Source organism: Mesocricetus auratus, unplaced genomic scaffold, assembly GCF_017639785.1.
Source record: "Mesocricetus auratus isolate SY011 unplaced genomic scaffold, BCM_Maur_2.0 Super-Scaffold_100020, whole genome shotgun sequence".
Classification (NCBI taxonomy): domain Eukaryota; kingdom Metazoa; phylum Chordata; class Mammalia; order Rodentia; family Cricetidae; genus Mesocricetus; species Mesocricetus auratus.
Window position 1 is genome coordinate 36,060,050 of NW_024429201.1, and position 22,318 is coordinate 36,082,367.

Consider the following 22,318-nt stretch of genomic DNA (forward strand, 5'->3'; position numbering starts at 1 on the left):
TTTTGAAATACATTTGTTTTATGTTAGAAAAATCAGATGTACTTCATTTATGTTTATACTGCAATCCATATGCAGCTTCCAAATTAATTTTCTTACTCTTTCTCATTAAATGAATACTAGATCATCAATGAAAATGCCTTGGATTTTTGCCGTCTTAGGATTTCTTTTCCTTTTAATGTAATGTATACTTATGTCTCCTGTCTCCCACTTAGTAGGTAAAAATATTTTTAAAAATTGGGAATAACATCACCTCTTTTGTCTTTTCAGTGTGATGTTTGTGCCTGAACAGATGGCCATGTTAATACTGTCAGTCATTTAAACATTTTGTTTGCTGTGAGAACATCACCTTTACTTTTTTTCTATTTCGGCATGCTTTCTGTAGTTGGATGAGCACTGCTGGGTGGTCCTCAGCAGCCACGGTGAAAGGGAAAGCAAGCTGGGAAGTGCCACAGTTGTCAACATAACGATTCTAGAGAACGACGATCCTCACGGAATCATAGAATTTGTTTCTGATGCTTTGACTGTGTCGATAAAAGAAAGCAAAGGAGAGGATATCTACAGTGGTAAATGATTTTGTCTAGTGTATTGTGCTTATGTTCACTGAAGAGGACATCAATCCCTTTTCAGCCCAATTTTAAGAATTATTTATGTTTATATGTGTATTTGTGTGTCCCTGTGTGAGTTTGAATGCACCACCTGTGTGCAGATGCCCATGGCAGCCAGGCATTCGCGGTGCCGGGTCTTCTGTTTGGATGTTAGAGCTGAACCTGGGTCCTGTCGAAGAGCAGTGAGTGCTCTTAACTGCGGACCCAGCTCACCATCCCCTTAGTTCACTTCTTTAGTAACTATTGTCGGTTTTCCATTCTGCCTCGGAAATGACATGCAGCTTAGAAACGTATCGTTTAAAACTCATGTTAAGGATTGCAGTTTTCAGTTCTTCCTGAACATTGAGATGGTATTGAAGGGTTCTGTTGCAGTTTGATTTTAGCTAATACAGTATAACTCCGAGAAACTACTGCAGTGCTGGAAATGAGAATTATTTTAAAAGCCTTGTCTGTGTAATAAAAACACTTTGCCTGCCACGTTCAAGTCAAGCTTCCAGCAAATGCCTTTGGTGGACCTGCTTGTAATGCTTTATAATAGCTATACATAATTGATTACAATCCCACTTCTATGCCAGATGACTCTTAATATCCCTAAGTGCTATGGAAAATATTGAGCAGGCTCACTACACATACACACACACACACACACACACACACACACACAGAGAGGGGGAGAGAGAGAGAGAGAGAGAGAGAGAGAGAGTGTTATGTTAACCTTGGAGTGTTTTCTAGGCAAGAGTTTGTGGGGTCCCCCTTTGTGTTTGTGGTCAGATGGCCATCAGTCCATGAGAACAAAGGAGGAGAAGCAATGTCAGAGATCCTTGGATGGCACCTGAACACAATGGAGAGAACCCTCCAGGAGAAACTTCAGCAAATCCGTTCAATTTTATTCCAGAGTATAGGGAGTATATTGAACTGGGGAGGCCGGGGTCAAACCCTAACTTGCATTAAGTGGCATGCTCCTGTCTCAGGGCTTCTTGTGTGGCAGGGGGATCCCAGTGTAAGTCTTAGTCACCATATGTGCAACAGGGGAGGCTTCTAGCAAGAATCTTTGCCAAGGGTCACCCTAGAGATAAATCAGGCATCCAGGCTTAGAGCCAGCTCTCAGACAAGTCAGTCCTCCAGGCCCAGGGACATTCTCCACATAAGGACAGGTAGAGAGCAGGAAGTCTCGATGGAGGGAGGGAGTCGCATGTCATCCAGCTTTGGAAAAAGCTGCCAGGCCACGACAGACTGCAACCTCTGAAAACAAGCAAGGCCTCCCAACTGAAGTGGTGTTGAAGAGGTGTTTTCATTTCCGTTTGTTTCTGACGTTTCTTTGCTTGTTTTAAAGTTCAATCTGTGTCCGTGTCTGTATTTTCCAGCTGTTTATGGTATAATAAGAACTCGAGGCAACTTTGGTGATGTTACTGTGTCATGGATGGTTAGCCCAGACTTCACCAAAGATGTGTTTCCCGTGCAAGGAACTGTTTCCTTCGGAGACCTGGAATTTTCGAAAACTATCACGGTTTCTTCCCTTGTGGATGAAGTGAGTGCTGCTCCTGCGGACTTTTGCTCTGCCCGTTGTGAGCCTCCGCCTTGCTCGTTGTAATTGTGGAGTCAGGCCTTTCTGGGTGTTATTTGGTTGGTTTATCTTTTGTGGTGCTGTCGGACAAACACTCTATATGCCACATAAGCATTCCAAATTTACAGCCCGTTCATTCTTTTTTATTAAGTAATTAAATACCTGGTAGTGAGTTTTGTGATGAAACTGTAGTAAAAAGCTTCGTTATGACTGACCGGATATACAGCAAGAAAGCAATGCTGTCTGGGTGTCCCTGGAAGGCATTTGTCTTTTTAAATCCTTAAAATTGGTGGTGGTCAGTAACCCCATCATGTATCAAATGCCGAGGACTCATGTGTACGGGGGACGGTTAGCAGCAGGCCTGCTAGGCACTTGGAAGAGGAGCCATGTTCTGGGTGTCTCATGGTGCGCTTCAGCAACAGGACACTGGACACAGGGGTCATGAGCCCAACAGGGAAGATAAAGAACTTTGCTAAGATGGGGAGGGGACCTTTCTCTGGGCAAAGCTATGAAGCATGTCCTCTTTCCCTCGGAACTGTTCCTCAACAGACAAAATTCTCACTTTTTTTTCTGTTATGGGATGGGGAGAAGACAGACAATGTGAAGGGAAAAATAATCCTCCTGGGATATGAGATTCACAGGAATGGATCTCATCATTCAGAGGACATAGAAGTAAGGGTGTCTGTCTTTGGACCTCTTCGGGAGCCTTCTTGAGGGTGCTCTCTTCGGAAGGGGTTACAATTGTTACTTGTTTTTCTGTTCTAGTTTTTTTCCCTTACAGTTAATTTCTTTCACCGTTTCTTATAGAAATAATATAAACTCTGCAATAGCCATGTTTTCCTTAAGTCAAATCAAATGCATTCCCATTGTGCTTTATAGCTAGCCCCAATAAAATGGCTGTCTGGAAGAATATTGAAATGATTTTAGGGGAATCTGAGTTTTTTTTTTTTTTTTTTTTCGAGACAGGGTTTCTCTGTATTGTTTTGGAGGCTGTCCTGGAACTCACTCTGTAGACCAGGCTGGCCTCGAACTCACAGAGATCCGCCTGCCTCTGCCTCCCGAGTGCTGGGATTAAAGGCGTGCGCCACCAACGCCCGGCGGGAATCTGAGTTTTATGGGAACATTTTAAGTAGCTTCTGCCTTAGAGTATTAGCAGTAATGGTTGAATATTAGCATTAATGACTGAGCTTTCAAAAATGAGTAGGTATGCATAATGACACGTATAATTCACTTGACTTAAAATATGTACAACTTTCCCCAAGATTCCAGAGGAGATGGAAGAATTCACCATAGTCCTATTTAATGCCACCAGTGGTGCTCGAACAGGAAACAGAACCACTGCCTTCCTGAGGGTTCTAAGGAATGACGACCCCATCTGTTTTGCAGGTATTGCTGTCTTGTTTGAGTGAGTTTACATACTTCTTAAATAGTATATATGCTTTTTAAGACATTTTTACTTGCTTGTATATTTTGTCTGCATGAATGCTTGTGTACCCTGTGCCTGGCTGGCACCTGTGGAGGCCGTATGAGGACAATGGGGCCCTACACCTGGGAGTTAGGATGGCTGTGAACCATCGTATGCATCTTGGACATCAAACCTGGGTCCTCTGCAAGAGCAATAAGTAAACTACGGAGATATCTCTCCTGACATATGTTTAAGAAGAATTATTAACCTTTTTGTAGTGAAATCAATGTTTAAATATGATTACATGATTCACTTGATTGATTTTCATTGTTTGAGTTTAAACATGTTTGTTTTCAAGACCTTCTGAGACACAATGAAAATAGAGAAGGCCCTTGGGTGGCTTTGTTTGGTCTTTCTTTTGACCCCATGACGTTGCCTTTGCTTTGGGTAGGCAGGAGCATGCTTCCCCAGTTCCTTCCTAACAGCGTGTGATGGACCCTGGGCTTGTGTTCTTCCTAAGAGTGGCTGCTTGTTACAGTAGCTGATGGGTAATGGGCATGCTAGTCAAAGATTCTCCATATTTGCCATTTTACTGCTTTCTTCACAACTAACTTTTATCCCTGAGGCATCTTTCAGTTTTGTAAATGAGACTTAATCAGACTTTTTATTCTCTGAAATCTCCTTTATAAGATGTATATAGGTGAAATTGCTGATATAGTAACACCCTGAGTCTCTTGATTTTATTAATGTCATTCTTAGCCTTCAGGTAATATGGAGTTAATGCTAGTCTTATGCTTATCTTTTTTCCAACTGGCAAAATGAAACAAGAGATCTGTATTCAAGGAACTTTCCTTTAACATGAGGCATATTCAACAACAGTAAAAAAAAATAGAAATCTAATGAGATCTAATGACAGATTAGTTGCCAGAGACACTGGGTACTGTGGGCATTATTTAGGAAAGGACACTGACTCCTGAAGTAACCAGAGGGTCCTTGATCAGAGGGGAGCAGAGTAAACAGAGTACAGACTTTTCTTCTTGATATCAGGGAGAAAGAAGAGCGACCTGTGAATGTGCTCATAGGATGGAGTCTGCTCACGCGTTGCTCGTCTGTGTCCATTTCAGAGCCTTGTGTCCTGAGGGTCCAGGAGGGTGAGACTGCCAACTTCACAGTACTTAGAAATGGGTCTGTTGATGTAGCTTGCACTGTCCAATACGTTACCATGGATGGAGAGGCTTCGGGAAGAGAGGGGGACTTTGTTCCTGTTGAGAAAGGAGAAACCCTTGTATTCGACGTTGGGAGCAGAGAGCAAAGTGTATCTGTGCATGTCAATGATGATGGAATCCCCGAGACAGACGAAACTTTTTATATAATCCTTTTCAATTCAACAGGTAAATAAGTACTGTTCTGGCTGCTCTGTGCTTTCATCTTCTGCTAAGTAGTCATGCCAGGCCGACCTTTACTATGGTCTGTAACTGCTCGTGAGGAAAAGCGTTGCTCTGTTGCTTTCTTGACAGGTGAAGAAGATAGCTGTTGCTGTGAAGTGTAAATTAGAGTTGACCGTGATAAAATTCTAAGAAAATCAGCTAGTAAGAGGAAAGGTTTTAGTTCATGGTTTCAGGGGTATCAGCCCATGGTTGTTTAGCTACAGGAAACCCGGCATTAAAATGCAGAAGATACATCAGTGCAAACTGTCACCACTCATCAGTCAGATTTCCTTAGTTCTCCCAACAGTAGCATCTGTAGCAAAATTACCCCTAGTGGGGTGATGCATTTCATTTCATGGTAATGCCCCTCTAATTTTTTCAGTCTGAGGTAATTCATATTTTTTATTTGGCTTTCATGATCTCAGCAAAACCACAACTTCAATGTCTCTCATTTAAGTTTGCCTGATGGGTCTTTTTTATTTGATGTGAGTGTTTTATCCTTGGTAGCAATACCACTGGGGGTAATACTGTGTTCTTAATTTCTTCTTGTCAGGATTTTGGTTTGTCCCTTCATTATATTTGTTTTGGTCCTATTAAGGTGATGACCTCCAGGTTTACTTTTTATTGTAATTAATAATTGTTTGTGGCTAGCTGACTTGAAATTATGTAGATGTATGACTACTCAAATGTCAAATTTTCATTGATGTTTATTGGAATAGAATAATATTCTATTGAGTGATGTGGTTGGTGTCATTACTATCACTTATTTTTATGTCGCCGTCACCCAGATCTGGCTCGTGCTCATCTGTTTATTCAGCATGACTCTTTTGCCCTTTGGCATGTTCTATTATCCTTCAAGCATTTCTCCACTCCCTGTTGCACCAAGCTGTGCAAACCCATCATGTTATCTTCTCGTCACAATCTTGAAATCAGCCAACTCCTTAGGAAGCCCCACTTGTAAGAATGTTTTCAATAAATAGGAACTGACCACTGGGTGTGGTTATTGCTGCTGATGTTATTTCTAGTGCCTTTTAGTGACGTCGTCTGTGAATAAATATGCACACACACGAATACTGTGTGTGTGTGTATGTGTCTGTGCTCACCAATGTGTACACATGCAGAGGCCAGAGGATGTTGTTAGCAGTTGTCCTCTTGAACTCTGTTCATGTTTGTGAGGTCTAGTCTCTCACTGAAACTCATTCTTGCCATTGGAGCCATGTTGGCCAGTAGGCCCTTTGGAACCAGCATCTGCTGGTCTCCTCGCTGGGGTTGTAGAAGCTCCTGCCCTTTACTCAGACGCTTGGGTCCGGACACACAACACATACATGCAGCAAGCTCTCTACCCACCGAACTATCTCCTTCGCCTTCTGTATGTGTAGTTTTACATTTCTTAAATTTGAGTGAATAAAATGAATTCATGCTAATATTTTGTTAAATTAAAGGTAGCTTCTGTTTTTAAATTACTTTGACTTTGTGTATGTGTGTGTGTTTAACTTAGGTGACACAGTAGTTTATCAGTATGGAATAGCCACAGTTATAATTGAAGCCAATGATGACCCAAATGGTGTATTTTCTCTGGAGCCCATAGACAAAGCAGTAGAAGAAGGAAAGACAAATACATTTTGGTAAGTACATTTGGAGAAGGAAAATTAAAATTGGATATAACAAAAAAAAAATCAGTGTGAAAAAGACTGTTAATCTATGCCAACAAAAATTTAAGTGGTATAAATAAATGATAATTTGCTTATGCGCTGCTATAGTATTTTTCATTAAAAAACTAACCATGAGAACCATTTATTTGCTAAACAGAACGTAATCGCTTTTCCTGTCTCCCTCTGTGTTGTGTCTTCTCAGGACTGGAGAACCTGAGTTATTCAGTATTGAGCTTGTAACTCCTTGTATCGAGTATTTTTCTTTTTTCTTTGTGTTTCAATTGTGAATTCTGATGTACTACTTTCTTTTTTGAGATTTATTCTTCTCTCGTCTATTATATCCTGACTGTAATTTCCCCTCCCTCCTCTCCTCGAAGTCCCACCCCTGCAGCTTCCACTCTACCCCGCGTCCACTACTCCTCCATTTCCCTTCAGAAAGAGCAGGCCTCCCAGGGATATCAAACAGACATGGCATTATCATGTTGCAATAAGAATAGACACATACATCCCCTCCTATCAGACTGGATGAGGCAACTCAGGAGGAGGAAAAGGGTCCCAAAAGCAGGCAAAAGAGTCAGAGACAGCCCCATTTGCACCAAACTACACAAGCATAATGTATATGCAGATAACCTAGTAAGACCACTGCAGTCTTCCTGGATGTCAGTCCTGTCTTTGTGAGTTGCTATGAGTCCAGATTAGTTGATTCTGTGTGTTTTCTTGTGGTGTTCTTGACCCCTCAGGCTCCCACAATTCTTCTTTTCTCTCTTTGGAAGGATTCCTTGAGCTCCACCCAGTGTTTGGATGTGAGTCTCTGCATCCACTCCCATCAGTTGCTGGATGGAGCATCTCTTCATGATGATTATGTAGCCTACAAGTATAGGAGAGTGTCATTAGGAATCATTTCATTGACTTTTTTTTTTGATGGTCATGTTTGGTACTATCCTAGGTCTCTGGGCTATCCAGCCTGTGGTTCCTGGTACTCCAGAGGTGTCAGGGTTGGGCTCCCTCTAGTGGCATGGGTCTCAAACTGTGACAGTCTTTGGTTGGTCGCTCGCACAAGCTCTGTGCCACCTTTGCCCCAGCACATCTTGTGGGCAGGACAAATTGTAGGTGGAAGGTTTTGTGAGTGGGTTGGTGTTCCAAATCACTCCCCTGGGAGCCTTGCCTGGCTACAGAAGATGGCCACTTTCGGGTCCGTATCCCTCATTATTAGGAGTCCTCACTAGGGTCCCTCTCATAGATTCCAGTAGGTTTCTATTGCACTGGGTTTGCACATTGCCCTTGAAATTTACCCCCCCATTTTCAGTTGCCCCCCCAGTACTCTCTCCCTCCATAACCCCCACATCTGATCCTTCTTGTTCCCATCCCCACAAGCCCCAAGTCTTCTTGCAAAATGTATTCTAATACTTCTTCCCAGGGAGAATCAGGCATCCTCCCTTGAGCCCTCTTTTTTACTTAGCTTCTCTGGGTCTGTGGATTGTAGCATGTCTATTCTTTACATTATATCAAATATCCATGTTTGTCTTTCTGGGTCTGGGTTACTCATGATGATTTTTTTCTAGTTCTAGCCACTTACGTGCAAATGCCATGATGCTATTTTTAACAGCTGAGTAGTACTCAATGGTGTAAATGTAGCATATTGTCTTTATCCATTCTTTCCTTGAGGGTTATCTAGGTTGTATCCAGTTTCTGGCTATTATTAATAAAGTTGCGATGAACAAAGTTGACCAAGTGCCCTTGTGGTACGATGGCGTGTCCTTTGAGTATGTGAGGTAGATTGATTCCCAGTTTTCTGAGGAACTGCCATAATGAACTTCTAGCATCAAATGAGGAGTGTTCTCTTTCTCTACATCCTCGCCAGCATGAGCCGTCACTTGTGGTCTTGATCTTAGCCATTCTGACAGGTGTAACATAGACTCTCAGACTCATTTTGATTTGCATTTCCCTGAGGACTAAGGATGCTGAACATTTCTTTAAGTGTTTCCCAGCCCTTTGAGATTACTCTTGAGAATTCTGTTTAGATCTGTACCCCATTTTTAAATTCAATTATTTGAGTTGTTGATGCCTAGTTTCTTGAGGTTTTTTTTTATGTGTTTTGGATATTAGCTCTCTGTCAGATATGGAGTTGGTGATAATCCTTTTCTATTCTACAGACTGCCATTTTGTCCTGTTGACAGTATCCTTTGCCTTACAGAAACTTTTCAGCTTCATGAGCTCCCTTGTTTACTGTCAGTCTTAGTTCCTACTCTGTTTATGTTTGGTATAGGAAGTTGTCTTCTGTGCCAATGTGTTCAAGGCTATTTACCAGTTTCTTCACTGTCAGGTTCAGTGTTATCTGGTTTTATGTTGGGGTCTTTGATTCAGCTGGACTTGAGTTTTGTGCAGGGTGATAGATATGGATCTATTTACATTATTCCACATGCCAACATCCAGTTTGACCAGAACCATTTGTTGAAGATGCTGGCTTTTTCTCCATTGTCTATTTCTGTTCTTTATAAAAAATCAGATGAACATAGGTGTGCGGATTTATGTCTGGATCTTTCCATTGATCAACCTGTCTGTCTTTATGCCAACAGCGCATGGGATTTATTACTATAGCTCTGTAGTATAGCTTGAAATCATTGATGGTGATACGCTTGGAAGTTCTTTTATTGTTCAGGATTGCTTTAACTATCTGCTTGTTTTTTTATGTGAAATTGAGTATTCTTCTTTCAAGGTCTGTAAATAATTGTGTTGTAATTTTGATGGGGATTGCATTGAACCTAGAGATTGCTTTAGGTAAGATGGCCATCTTAATATATTAATCCTGCTGATCCATGAACTTGGGAGGTCTTTCCATCTTCTGATATCTTCTCCAATTCCTTTCTTCAAAGACTTGAAGTTCTTGACATACAGATCTTTCACTTGTTTGGTTAGTGTTACACCAAGATATTTTATATTGTTTGTGGCTATTGTGAAGGATGTTGTTCCCTTGATTTATTTTTCAGCCAGTTTGTCCTGTTTATATAAGGAATCTATTGATTTTTTTTGAGTTCATCTTGTATGTAGCAACTTCACTGAAGGTGTTTGTCAGCTGTAAGAGTTCCCTGGTAGAACTTTTGGGTTTACTTATGTATACTATCACATCATCTGTGAATAATGATATTTTGACTTCTTTCTTTCCAATTTGTATTACATTGACAAAATACGGAGAGAGTGGACAGCCTAGTCTTGTTCCTGATTTTAGTGGAATTGACTTGCTGCAAGCTGCCTTTATTATGTTTAGATTTGACCCTTGTATCCCTGATCTTTCCAAGACTCTTTATCATGGAAGGCTGTTGGATTTTTGTCAAAGCATCTAATGAGATGATCATGTGATTTTTTTCTTTTGTTTATATGGTAGGTTACATTGACAGATTTTTTTTTGTGTGTGTGTTGAATCATCTCTGTATCTCTGGGATGAAGCCTACTTGATCATGGTGGATTATCTTTTTGATGTGCTCTTAGATTTGACTTACAAGTATTTTATTGAGTATTTTTGCATCAGTGTTTTTGAGGGAAGTTGCTTTATAATTCTCATTCTTTGTTTAGTCTTTGTGTGATTTGGGTGTAATGGTGACTATGGCCTCATAAAATTATATTTGGTAGTGTTTCTTCTGTTTCTATTTTTGGAATAATTTGAGGAGTACTGGTATTAGCTCTTGTTTGACAGTCTGGTAGGATTCTGCACTAAAACCATTTAGTCTTGGGCTTTTTTTGGTTAGGAGACTTTTAGTGACTCTTTCTATCTCCTTAGGGTGTATAGGTCTATTAAATTGTTTATCTGATCTTGATTTAACTTTGGTAAGTGTTATCAATCAAGAAATCTATTCATTTCTTTTAGATGTTCCAGTTTTGTGGAGTACATGTTTTTGAAGTATGACTTAATGATTCTTTGGATTTCTTCATTGTCTGTTGTTTTATTTCCCTTTTTATTTCTGACTCTCATTTTGGATGTTTTCTCTTTGTTTTGTAGTTAGGTTTTTTATTTTATTTTATTTATAAAAGTCTGTTACTCTTGTTGATTTTCTTAAAGAACCAAATCTTTCTCTTTGTTTCATTGATTCTTTTGTATTGTTCCTTTGTTTCTGTTTTATTGATTTTAGCCCTCAGTTGTATTATTTCCTGTAGTCTACTCCTCTTGGGTGCTTATTTCTTTTTTTCCTGGAGCTTTTAGTTGTGCTCTAAGATGCTAGTGTGAGAGCTCTCCACTTTCTTTATGAAGGCACTTAGTGCTATGAACTTTCCTCTCAGCACTGCTTCATTGTGTCCCATAAGTTTGGGTGTGCTGTGCATTCGTTTCCATCAAGTTCTGGAATCCTTCATTTCTTTCTTGATCCAGTGTTAATTCTGCTGAGAGCTGCTCAGTTTCCATGAGTGTATAGGCTTTCTCTTGTGGAAATCCTGCTTTAGTCTGTGGTGGTCTGATAAGATACAGGGAGTTATTTCTATTTTCTTGTTTATATTCAGACTTGGCTTATGACAAAATATATCATCAGTTTTGGAGACAGTTTTGTGAGCTGCTGAGAAGGTATATTCTTTTGTGTTTGGGTGAAATGTTCTGTAGACATCAGTTAGGCCAATTTGGTTCATAGTATCTGCTAGATTCATTATTTTTTGTTTAGTTTTTGTCTGGATGACCTGTCCATTGATGAGAGTAAGGCATTGAAGTTTCCCACTATTAATGCATGAGGGTCATTGTGTGATTTAAGCTTTAGTAATGTTTCTTTTACAAATGTGGGCACCCTTGCATTTGGAGCACAGATGTTAAGAATTGTGATAGCTTCTTGTTGGATTGTTTTTTCTTTCATGAGTATAGAGTCTCCCCTTCATATTTCCCCATCTCTTTTAATTAATTTTTGGTTTGAAGTCTATTTTGTTAGCTTTTAGAATGGCTACACCAGCTTGTTTCTTGAGTCCACTTGTTTTTAAAATCTTTTTCTAACCATTTACTCTTATAATGTCTACCTTCGATGTTGAGGTATGTTTCTTGGATGCAGAAGAATGGGTCCTGCTTTCACATCCATTCTGTTAACCTGTGTCTTTTTTTGTTCAGGAATTGAGTCCATTGATTTTGAGTGATATTAATGACCAGTGACTGTTAATTCCTGCTATTTTATGTTGGTGGTTGGAGTGGTAATGTGTGTGTGTGTGTGTGTGTGTGTGTGTGTGTGTGTGTTTCCCTTATTTTGTTTTTGCTCTTATGAGATTATTTACTTCTTGAGTTTTCATGTGTTTAGTTAGGTTTCTTTGGTTGGAATTTTCCTTCTAGTACTTTCTATAGGTTGTATTTGTGGATAGATTTTTTTAAAATTTGACTTTGTCATGTAATATCAAGATATTTTTCCATCTATGGTGATTGATAGTTTTAATGGCTATAGTAGTTGGGGCTGGCAAATGTGGTCTCTTCAAGTCTTCAAGACATTTGTCTAAGCACTTCTGGCCTTTAGAATTTCCATTGAGAAGTCAGGTGTAATTCTAATTGGTCTACCTTTATAGGTTTCTTGGCCTTTTCCTCCTGCAGCTTTTAATAATCTTTCTTTGTTCTGTATGTGTTTTTTTGTTTTTTGTTTTTTACGAGACAGGGTTTCTCTGTATTGTTTTCGAGGCCGTCAGTCCAGCCCAGCCTCGAACTCACAGCGATCCACTTGCCTTTGCCTCCCAGAGTGCTGGGATTAAAGGCGTGCGCCACCACCGCCCGGCATGTGTTTTGTTTTTATTATTATGTGGTGTAGTTACTTTTTTTGTGGACAAATCTATTTGGTGTTTTGTAAGCTTCATGTACCTTCATAGGCATGTCTTTCTTTAGGTTAGGAAAATTTTCTTCTCTGATTTTGTTAAAAATAATTTTCTGGGCCTTTGAGCTCGGATTCTCCTTCCTTTATTCCTATTATTCTTAGGTTTGATCTTTTCATAGTGTCCCAGGTTTCCTGGGTATTTTCTGTCAGGAATTATTTTTAGACTAACATTTTCTTTGCTTGATGTATCAGTTCTTCTATTGTATTGTCAATGTTTGGAATTCTGTCTTACATCACTTGGATTTTGTTTGTATTTTCCATCACCAGGGTTCCTTCAGTTCGCACTTTCTGTCATTGCTTCTATTTCCGCTTTCAGATCTTGGACAGTTTTGTTAATTCCCATCTCCTGTTTGTTTTCGCTCAGCTTTTTTTTTTTTTTTTTTGCCTCTTAAAAAGGTTTTACTAATTTTCTCTCTCTCTCTTTTTTCCCTGGATTTCTTTTAAGGGCTTAACGTTCTTGCTACCATTTTCTTCCTTGGTTGCTCAGTGGGAAATGCTGGCTCATTCAGTGATAAATAGAAAATATATACTTTCAAGAAAGGACAGAATGCTCTCTTGTTATAGCACATGCACACCTTTCATAAAAATAAATTTGCTTCATTTTCACATAGGATTGTGAGGCACCGAGGACACTTTGGCAATGTTTCTGTGACTTGGCAGCTGTTTCAGAATGTTTCTCTGCAGCCTGGACAAGAATTCTATGAAACGTCAGGGACTGTTAACTTCCTAGATGGAGAAGGATCAAAACCAGTAATTCTGCATGCTTTCCCAGATAGAATTCCCGAATTCAATGAATTTTATATCCTGAAGCTTGTAAATATTTCAGGTATGAGCCGCTTCCATTTTTTATGGTACCACCAAAATTTTATAATTTATATTTCAGTTGACTCATATACAAAATCCAGTTGATAGTAAAGTGAATTGTATTATGATTGTCTTATTTTAATGTCAATGTACCTCTTCTGGTAGAAGTTGTTTTGTTTTTGCAGTGCTAGGAGTCAAACCCTAAGCCTATGTACATTAGGAGTGCTGTACCATTGAGCTACAGCCCTAGCTCATTTTTGTTTACCATTTGAGGCAACAGGGCATCTTTGGTGGTGTATTCATTGATTGGGTTTGCCATCAATGATTGTTGACAATAAATCTCACCGTATAGTGCAGGCTGTCCTTAAACTCTGGATCCTACTGCCTACATCACCAGAGTGCTGGGATTATAGACACATGTTAGTCTATCTGCCTTAGTTTTTCTTGCTTATTCATTGGTCTGAAGCATAGAATTTGAGACTCTGTGCTAGCTATGTGCTGTATCATTGAGCTATGCCCTTAGCCTCAAACTGTTAAGATGTCCAGTTTTATGAATGGAGGCTTCCTCTATCTTACTATTTTTGGTTTTAAGTATAAAAATTTTGGGAGGGGGATGTGACTGATTATCAATATGAATATGCTAATTGGCGTTATTTAGTAACTTTGCCTTTCAAAATTTGAAATCAATATTCCTATCATTTGCTGATATGAGTAAATTATTTAACTAGAAAATTTTCTGTAAAACATACTGCTTCTTTTCTTAGACTAAAAAGTATTTAACTTCTGGCTTTTTAATTATTCTAAATTTTCTTATAACAGGTTCTGGAAGTCAACTAGCAGAAACCAACCTTCAGGTGACAGTCTTGATTCCATTCAATGATGATCCGTTTGGAGTTTTCATCTTAGATCCAGAGTGTCTAGACAGAGAAGTGGCAGAAGATGTCCTATCAGAAGACGATATGTCTTATATTACCAACTTTACCATTCTGAGACAGCAGGGCATCTTTGGTGATGTAAGGGTTGGCTGGGAGATACTGTCCAGAGAGTTCACTGCTGGTTTGCCACCAATGATTGACTTTTTACTGGTAGGAAATTTCCCTAACACAGTGCATCTGCAACCACATATGCGACACCACCACAGTGGAACAGATGTCTTGTACTTCAGTGGACTAGAAGGTGCATTTGGGACTGTTGATCCAAAGTACCACCCTTCCAGGAATAACACAATTGCCAACTTTACATTTTCAGCTTGGGTAATGCCTAATGCCAATACAAATGGATTTCTCATAGCAAAAGATGACGGTAATGGAAGCATCTACTATGGGGTAAAAATTCAAACCAATGAATCCCATGTGACCCTTTCCCTTCATTATAAAACTTTTGGATCAAATGTGACATATATTGCCAGGACCACAGTCTTGAAATATTTAGAAGAAGGTGTCTGGCTTCATGTTTTGATTATCCTAGATGATGGCATAATTGAATTCTATCTGGATGGGAATGCAATGCCCAGAGGGATCAAGAGTCTGAAGGGAGAAGCCATCACTGATGGTGAGTGCTAGCTTCATGACCAGCATAGCATGGTCAATAGGAAAGTCTCAGATCTTCAACTAGAAGCATGTTCGATAGAAAAGAGCTAGCAAATGTTTTGAAGCTTGACTTTGCTTTTCTCTTAGAAAATTGTGTATCTGTCAAGACCAGGGTAGAGTTACATGAGTATTTCAGAAATGAAGAGCAAGCAGTCCTTAGCCCAGGGAAATCAGAAACAGGCTCTAGGCAAGAAATGTGCAAGCAGATCACTATAAAAGTTTGTAGGAAGAAAGAAAAAGATAGGAGCATTGTTTGTCTCTCAAGTTAGGGGTCAGGATGGGGACTGTTTCAGCATGGGAATGAGTGAAAGTTTGGACTTCTGAAGCAGCCCATTGTGTCTAGGAGACTGTTTCTCCTTCAATGTGATCAGAAGTAAAGAGTAATGGGCATTGGACAGAAGAGGCATCAGGAGAAAACATTCACAAAAAATTATTGCAGGCTTTATATTATTAGTAGGTGAATGGGTAATTCTGTGGCTTGCTTTGAGGAGATAGTCTTTCTTGGCTTTTAACTAAATCACATGATTTCTCTTTGCATAACCCACTGTAGACTATATGTACTTGGGAGGCTGATGCAGGAAAATCTTGAGGAATAAGTAAATTTGGGTTGCATAGCAGTTGCTGGCCAGAAGCAATAGTGAGATCTTGTCACAAAACATCAATAACCAAAACAAGAAACAAACCAACTGAACTATAAATTGATGAAATTCTAAAAACGACTGGGAAGGCATAGTGACATGTAGCTGGCCTGTATGCTGCTACTGTTTTTAAGGGGTCTTCATGCTTGAATATTGCATTTCTAAGAACTGATTCTGTTTCTATATTCAGTTAGGTTTTAGACAAAATGATACAGTTGGCCTGTAGAAGCCACCGCTCCCCTGGAACCACCCCTTTATTTGACTGGGGAAGAATTTTTACTACACAGAACTTTCAAGTTCTCACTGAGTATAATCGGTAGTTTTAAAATTGGAACTGAATTAACCCATTCAGGTTTAGATCAGTAAATAATTTAAAAGTGTCATAGGATATATGTCTACCCAAATAAGTATAAACACACATACATAGGGATATAATATCATATATATATATATGCATATGTATAAATGTACACATTTATTTTTGACAGACTGGTAGAAGTTATTTTCAAATGCCTTTAATTTTGAAGGTAGATACTGCAATTACTGATGCAGGTTCCTTTTCGTCATAAAGATAATATTCATAAAGATAATATTTATTTGACCATCCTTTAGTTATGGAAAAGTCTCACCTCTCAAACATATATTTCAGTAAAATTGCCTTGCTTTCTGAATCGCACTCATCACCTGTGGTAGGGGACGGTGGCTGCTGTAGCGTCTCATCATGTCTGATTTCAGGTCCTGGAACACTGAGAATTGGGGCAGGGATGAATGGCGGTGACAGATTCGCAGGTCGGATGCAGGACGTAAGGGCCTATGAGCGGAAACTGACTACCGAAGAGATTTATGAACTCCATGCTATGCCTGCAAGGAATGATCTACATCCTATTTCTGGGTATCTGGAGTTCAGACAAGGAGAAAATAACAAGTCGTTCATCATTTCTGCAAGAAACGACAATGAAGAGGAAGGGGAGGAATTATTCCTTCTCAAACTGGTCTCTGTCCATGGAGGGGCTCAGATTTCTGCAGCCAATACTACAGCTAGACTAAGAATACAGAAGAGTGACAATGCCAATGGCCTGTTTGGTTTCACAGGAGCATGTATACCAGAGGTGAGTAGGGGGCTTGGCGAGCTTCCTAGCAAAGCATTCATTGCAGGTGGATTTGGTTGGGGTGAGCTAGCTTTACAGATGTAGGCTGTAGCTGTGTTTGCACATGTAAATCTCAGTCCCTGTCCCTTGTAGTTTTCAGCTTAAGTCGCCTTATTGAGGTTAGAGAATCAATGATAAAAGAGAAAATAACTTTTAGCAATTAGCCTTAACGTTAATCTCTTTAAAGTCTGTCATGTACTACATATAATTTTGCTAATTTTTGGATACCATATACATATATAAATGAAATAATTCATACTCAAAGTCTGTGTGAATAATTAAAAGTGAAACTTGATTTCAGTTTGCTTTTCTTTTCTTTCAGGGAACATTTTGAAGTAGTTGTAGGATTCTCCCAACTTGGTTGTAATTGTTTCTTACCAACTTTCTTGGCTGGCTTAATTCATTAGCCCACTTTACTGTTCTTATCAGTTCTTCCTAAGTCTTCAAAGATAGACGATCATCTCAGTTTCCTGATTAGTAATACGAGAGCTCATGAAACCGTCTCACAGGTGTTGTGTGTGACAGCAAACGCTCCGAGCTCATAAGACACTGCCAAGAAACAGGAGAGCTATTTGCTCTGCAACTTGACACCAGTAGATTTAGATGATTGTATATGTGAACTGAATGATTAAGAAAAATAGGATGAGTAGAACTTGAAAAAAATCATCTCTGTCACAGGACTCATTGTAGCTTAAATTGGAATGCCCAGATCTCTGGAATTTCACCTAGATCCTTAGTTTCTGTGGCAACCACAAGACAAGAGAACTTCAGTTGTTTTAAGTTTCGGAAATATCATATATGTTAATAATGACTTTAAATTGCTCTTTTATATTTGTTTTTTATGTGTTATCTTGTGTGTGTGTGTGTGTGTGTGTGTGTGTGTGTGTGTGTATCTGCTGTGCCTCTGTAGGTCAGAGGATAGCTGGTGGGAGCCTGTTAGCCTTCCACTATGTGTATTGTAGGATCGAGCTCAGGGCATCAAGCTTGATAACAAATGCGTTTGCCCCAGAGTCATCTCATTAGTGCTGATAAAGCATTTAAAGGAGGCACAGGCATCAACGTTTACATATTGGTGTGTGTGCAGTTTTCTGATAATCTAATACAGATGCAACATATCATTGCTCCCATTGTAGAATTAGAGACAAAGTTACAGGTCTTAGAAATAACTATCCTACGTTGAATTAAATCAGGTGGGATCAAGTCAAATGCCTGTTTAGGGCTTTGTGTTTATTAGCATTTGATGAGTATTAATTTTGTTCTTTGCCTCTAAGACACTAGAAAAGGACTAGAATCTGAAGTCATCTCTTGAGAATCTGTTGTCTTTCTCCATGTCTCTTCCAATGTCCTTATCCCTAATTTAAAAGGTTGGATGGCTTTTGTTGGCTTGTGAGAACCATGGTGGTGCCATACACTGTCGTATTCCTTAAGTTACCTTCAAGATCTGGCCTCTGCTTGGGATGCTGTCCTCATCTGCCATTCCCATCTCTCATCAGTGTGACTGCTTGTCTTGGTACAAGCCCAGTGTCAAGATGCAGCACTGACCAGTCTCAGTCACTGCTATTGTTTCTCTCCAGGTCTGTAGTTGTAGTTAAAGACACTGTCTCTATTTAAAGTGACTAATAACCTTCTCTAACTTACTGCTCTTCACCCACTCACTGTTTAATGCCTTTGCAGCATGGGTCCCATTATCAGTTTCCTTCTGGCCTTCATAGGTCTGCTTATCTGTATCCATCTGCCTCTGTATCCATTGTGCAGGAGGAGACAGCTCTGAGGCACAGGGGTGTCTTACTCACTGTTGTGTCAGTAGCACTGAAAATGGAGTATTGTAGGTGTTCAGAAAACACGTAGAACCTTCTGAATAATTTGATATCAAGATGTGAAAAAGCACATATCAGTTCATTTAGTATTTAGTTTTAGTTAAGTCCATAAGCCATCAAACTGGAAAAGCAAAAACCAACACTTTGAAAATACCTAAAGTAAAGAGTGGTCTCTCAGAGTCTTCTGGTCTGAGCCATTGCAGCCAAGTTTTCAATGCTGGCTTCTTTCACAAATCCCATTGATGACCCCACTTGGTAACAGTTTACTATGTAGTTATGCAACTTCGTCTCAATAGATTCCTCCAAGGCCGTCACTGTGGGTGACAGAGTTTGTATGAATAAGCCACACGGCCCAAACTCCAGTGAAGTTACAGCTGGCATTTTCCAGGCCTAAACGAGATAAAATGGATGGATCTATATTTTAAAAAGAAATATTTGGTGATTAAGAGAGGAAATTGTTGAGTCTAAAATATTAAACATTGACAACTAATTTTTGGGAACATTACATAGTTCCTATTTTTGAAATGATAGGAGAAACCTAAAACTCCTATTTTTATCATAAGTATGCAGTGTGATTATTGAAAGCAACAATATTTATTCAATCTTACAGAAATCTTTCTTAAAAATGGCTTGAGGGCCTCTTGGTTTTCTTGATCTCTTCTCAAGGCCTCGGCAAGTTCTAAATCTGATAAGCAATACTAAAATTTTCAGTTTTTCATTTTATTTCCAGTTTGTGCTACAAAAGCAAAGGTATGTAAATGTGTCGCTTCTATCAACTTTGTACAAACTATGGAGGTGTTATCCACTCTGCCAGTTATTGACTATGGCATAATATATTGTTAACTTTATTTAAAAATATCTTTCATGAGGGCTGGAGAGATGGCTCAGCCGTTAAAGGCTAGGTTCACAACCAAAAATATCTTTCATGAATCAGTACAAAATTAAGTTTTGAAAGTTTCAAATGACAAATGCCTGTTATTCAAATGTTACATGCCATAGAATGAGAAGTGATAGGTATCTTCTGTGGCATTTCCAAAGAATAATGGTTGAAGGCTGATCAGCACTCAAGAGTATGCACTGCTCTTTCAGAGAACATGTGGTTGGCTCACAATCTCTTGTAACTCCAGCTCCGCTGCTTTCCTCTGGTCTGCTAGCACCTGCACACACACAGACACACGCAGATACACACACACACACAGATATACACACACACATACACAGAGACACACACATACACAGAGACACACACATACACGCACACATACACAGAGACACACACAGATACACACACACAGGACACACACACAGAGACACACACATACACAGAGACACACATACACACACAGATACAGACACATACACACACACACAGACACACACAGATACACACACAGGACACACATACACAGACACACACACACACAGAGACACACATACACACAGATACACAGACACACACACAGATACACAGATACACACACATACACAGAGACACACATACAGAGACACACAGGCACACACACAGACACACATACAGATATATAGACACACACATGCACACACATAGAGACACACACACACATACACAGAGACACACACACACCACTCATACACAGACACACACATGCATACAGAGACACAGAGAGACACACACACAGAGACACAGACACACACAGACATATACACAGATACACAGACACACAGACACACACACACACACACACACACACACGGCGGTGGGGCTTGGAGAAATTTTCAGTAATTAGAATGCTTGCCCTTGTCAATGTGAGGACTCAGAACCCAAGCAAAACTAGATAGACTGAAATCTGTGAGTCCTGCATTCTGCAGGCCACCCTGTGTCAACAAATAAAGTGGAGTACTATTGAAGTTAACTTTTGGCCTTCCCACGCACACGCATAGTGGTGTGGTCACACATGTACAAACATGGGTTCCCATAGGTACACTCCCCACACACGCATGCACAGGCATAGTGGTGTGGCCACACATGCGCAAACATGGGTTCCCATAGGTACACTCACCACACACGGTTGCACAGGCATAGTGGTGTGGTCACACATGTGCAAACATGGGTTCCCATAGGTACACTCACCACACATGCATGCACAGGCATAGTGGTGTGGCCACACATGTGCAAACATGGGTTCCCATAGGTACACTCACCACACATGCATGCACAGGCATAGTGGTGTGGTCACACATGTACAAACATGGGTTCCCATAGGTACACTCACCACACACGCATGCACAGGCAAGACTGTAGTGGACGAGTGAAGAAAGGTGCAGACACAGAGTTATTTGCTGATCTCTTGGAACACCACATTCTTCTTGAAAAAATGTTGACAAATTTTGTTTATGCATGCTTTGGTATGGTATTTGGCACATGTTTTCAGAAAATAAGCTGTTGATTATGAGAAAACAAATAATAGTTCTGGTTGGTGATAAAAATATCCAATCTTTCACATGAAAATCTTAACTTTGGAAATTTTATCAACCAGAGTGAGTTCGACAGTTTTTGAGTATCGGATGTTTGAGATAATATTGCCAGTGATCTATACCAGTTGTTTTGTATAATTAAGTAATGTCAACATGTGGAAGATTTGAAGAACTCAGTAAGCCAATATGTTCTACATAATCTTTGCATAGATAGAAGATTGATTCCTAGTGCAAGATGGGCAGTGGGCTACGGTGCAGCAAAATGTTTGTAGGTTGCACAAAACTCTTAAGAAACTGCTACTTTTCACATTTTCATGTGATGCTGCAGTACCCATAGTTATCCTAAAAGTCTATGAAGATTCCACTGTTTTCCAGTTGTATATGTAAGGCTGCATTTTCCATTCATGCTTCAGGTAGAACTCAGGGAGTAGCAAACATGCTGACTGAAAGGAGTACCAAGTACAGCTGTTTTCTACTAAACCAGGCTTTAGAGCAGTGGTTCTTACCCTTTCCAATGCTACAGCCCTTTCATACAGTTCCTCATGTTGTAGTGACCCCCAATCATAACATTATTTGTGTTGCTACTCTGTAACTGTATTTTTCTGCTGTTATGACTCATACTGTAAATATCTGTGTTTTCCGGTGGCTTTAAGTGACCCCTGTGAAATTATTATTCAGTGGGGGAGGAGTGGATGTGGGGGATAGATGGGAGGAGGCGGGGAGGAACAGGAAGAGAGGAGGGAGGGGAAACTGGGTTGGTATGTAAACTAAATGAAAAAAATTGAATGAGAAAAGAAATAATTGTTGGACTCCTACAGGGGTCGTGACCCACAGGCTAAGATGCAGTTACTCCTCAGACTGCATGTTGTTTGTGTCGACAGGCTGGCTTGGTGCTGTATTGCATTACTCAATTAATTATTTTGTTTTTGGTTTTATGAGACAAGGTTTCTCTGTATTGTTTTGGAGGCTGTCGGTCTAGCCCGGCCTCGAACTCACAGAGATCCGCCTGCCTCTGCCTCCCGAGTGCTGGGATTAAAGGCGTGCGCCACCAACGCCCGGCACTCATTTCATTTTTGCATTTTTTAGTGCAGTGGGTAACAATGGACTTCATTAATACAGACAGAAACTGCACTTCTCAGTGATTTTATGAATGTGCAGGGTCCACAAAGAAAAAGATTTGACAAGTCTCTGCTCTGTGCCTCCTAAGACTGAATTTAGTAGGTACTTGGTTCATTTTCAGAAATATTGAAAGTGGTCATAATTGTTTTGATGTTTCTTCTGTGCCAGGTGTAATACATCCCAGGAACTAGCAGGTGCTTAATATATTATAATAGGAAGAACCAATCAGCTTAGGGTAGATTGGAGCTCTGATAAGGCATATCAAATTATTGTTTGGATT

The 22,318-nt window shown here is 39.8% G+C and overlaps 1 protein-coding gene across 1 annotated transcript in view; it reads left to right on the forward strand.

Moving 5' to 3' along the window:
• Nucleotides 1-22,318, forward strand: part of Adgrv1 (adhesion G protein-coupled receptor V1) — a 518,174-nt gene that overhangs the window by 23,223 nt on the left and 472,633 nt on the right. The window contains exons 13-20 of the mRNA XM_040729011.1: nt 383-563; nt 1,970-2,133; nt 3,432-3,555; nt 4,699-4,965; nt 6,500-6,626; nt 13,081-13,295; nt 14,093-14,824; nt 16,236-16,609. Of these exons, the coding sequence (XP_040584945.1) occupies nt 383-563; nt 1,970-2,133; nt 3,432-3,555; nt 4,699-4,965; nt 6,500-6,626; nt 13,081-13,295; nt 14,093-14,824; nt 16,236-16,609 (2,184 nt within the window). The remainder of the gene's footprint in view (nt 1-382; nt 564-1,969; nt 2,134-3,431; nt 3,556-4,698; nt 4,966-6,499; nt 6,627-13,080; nt 13,296-14,092; nt 14,825-16,235; nt 16,610-22,318) is intronic.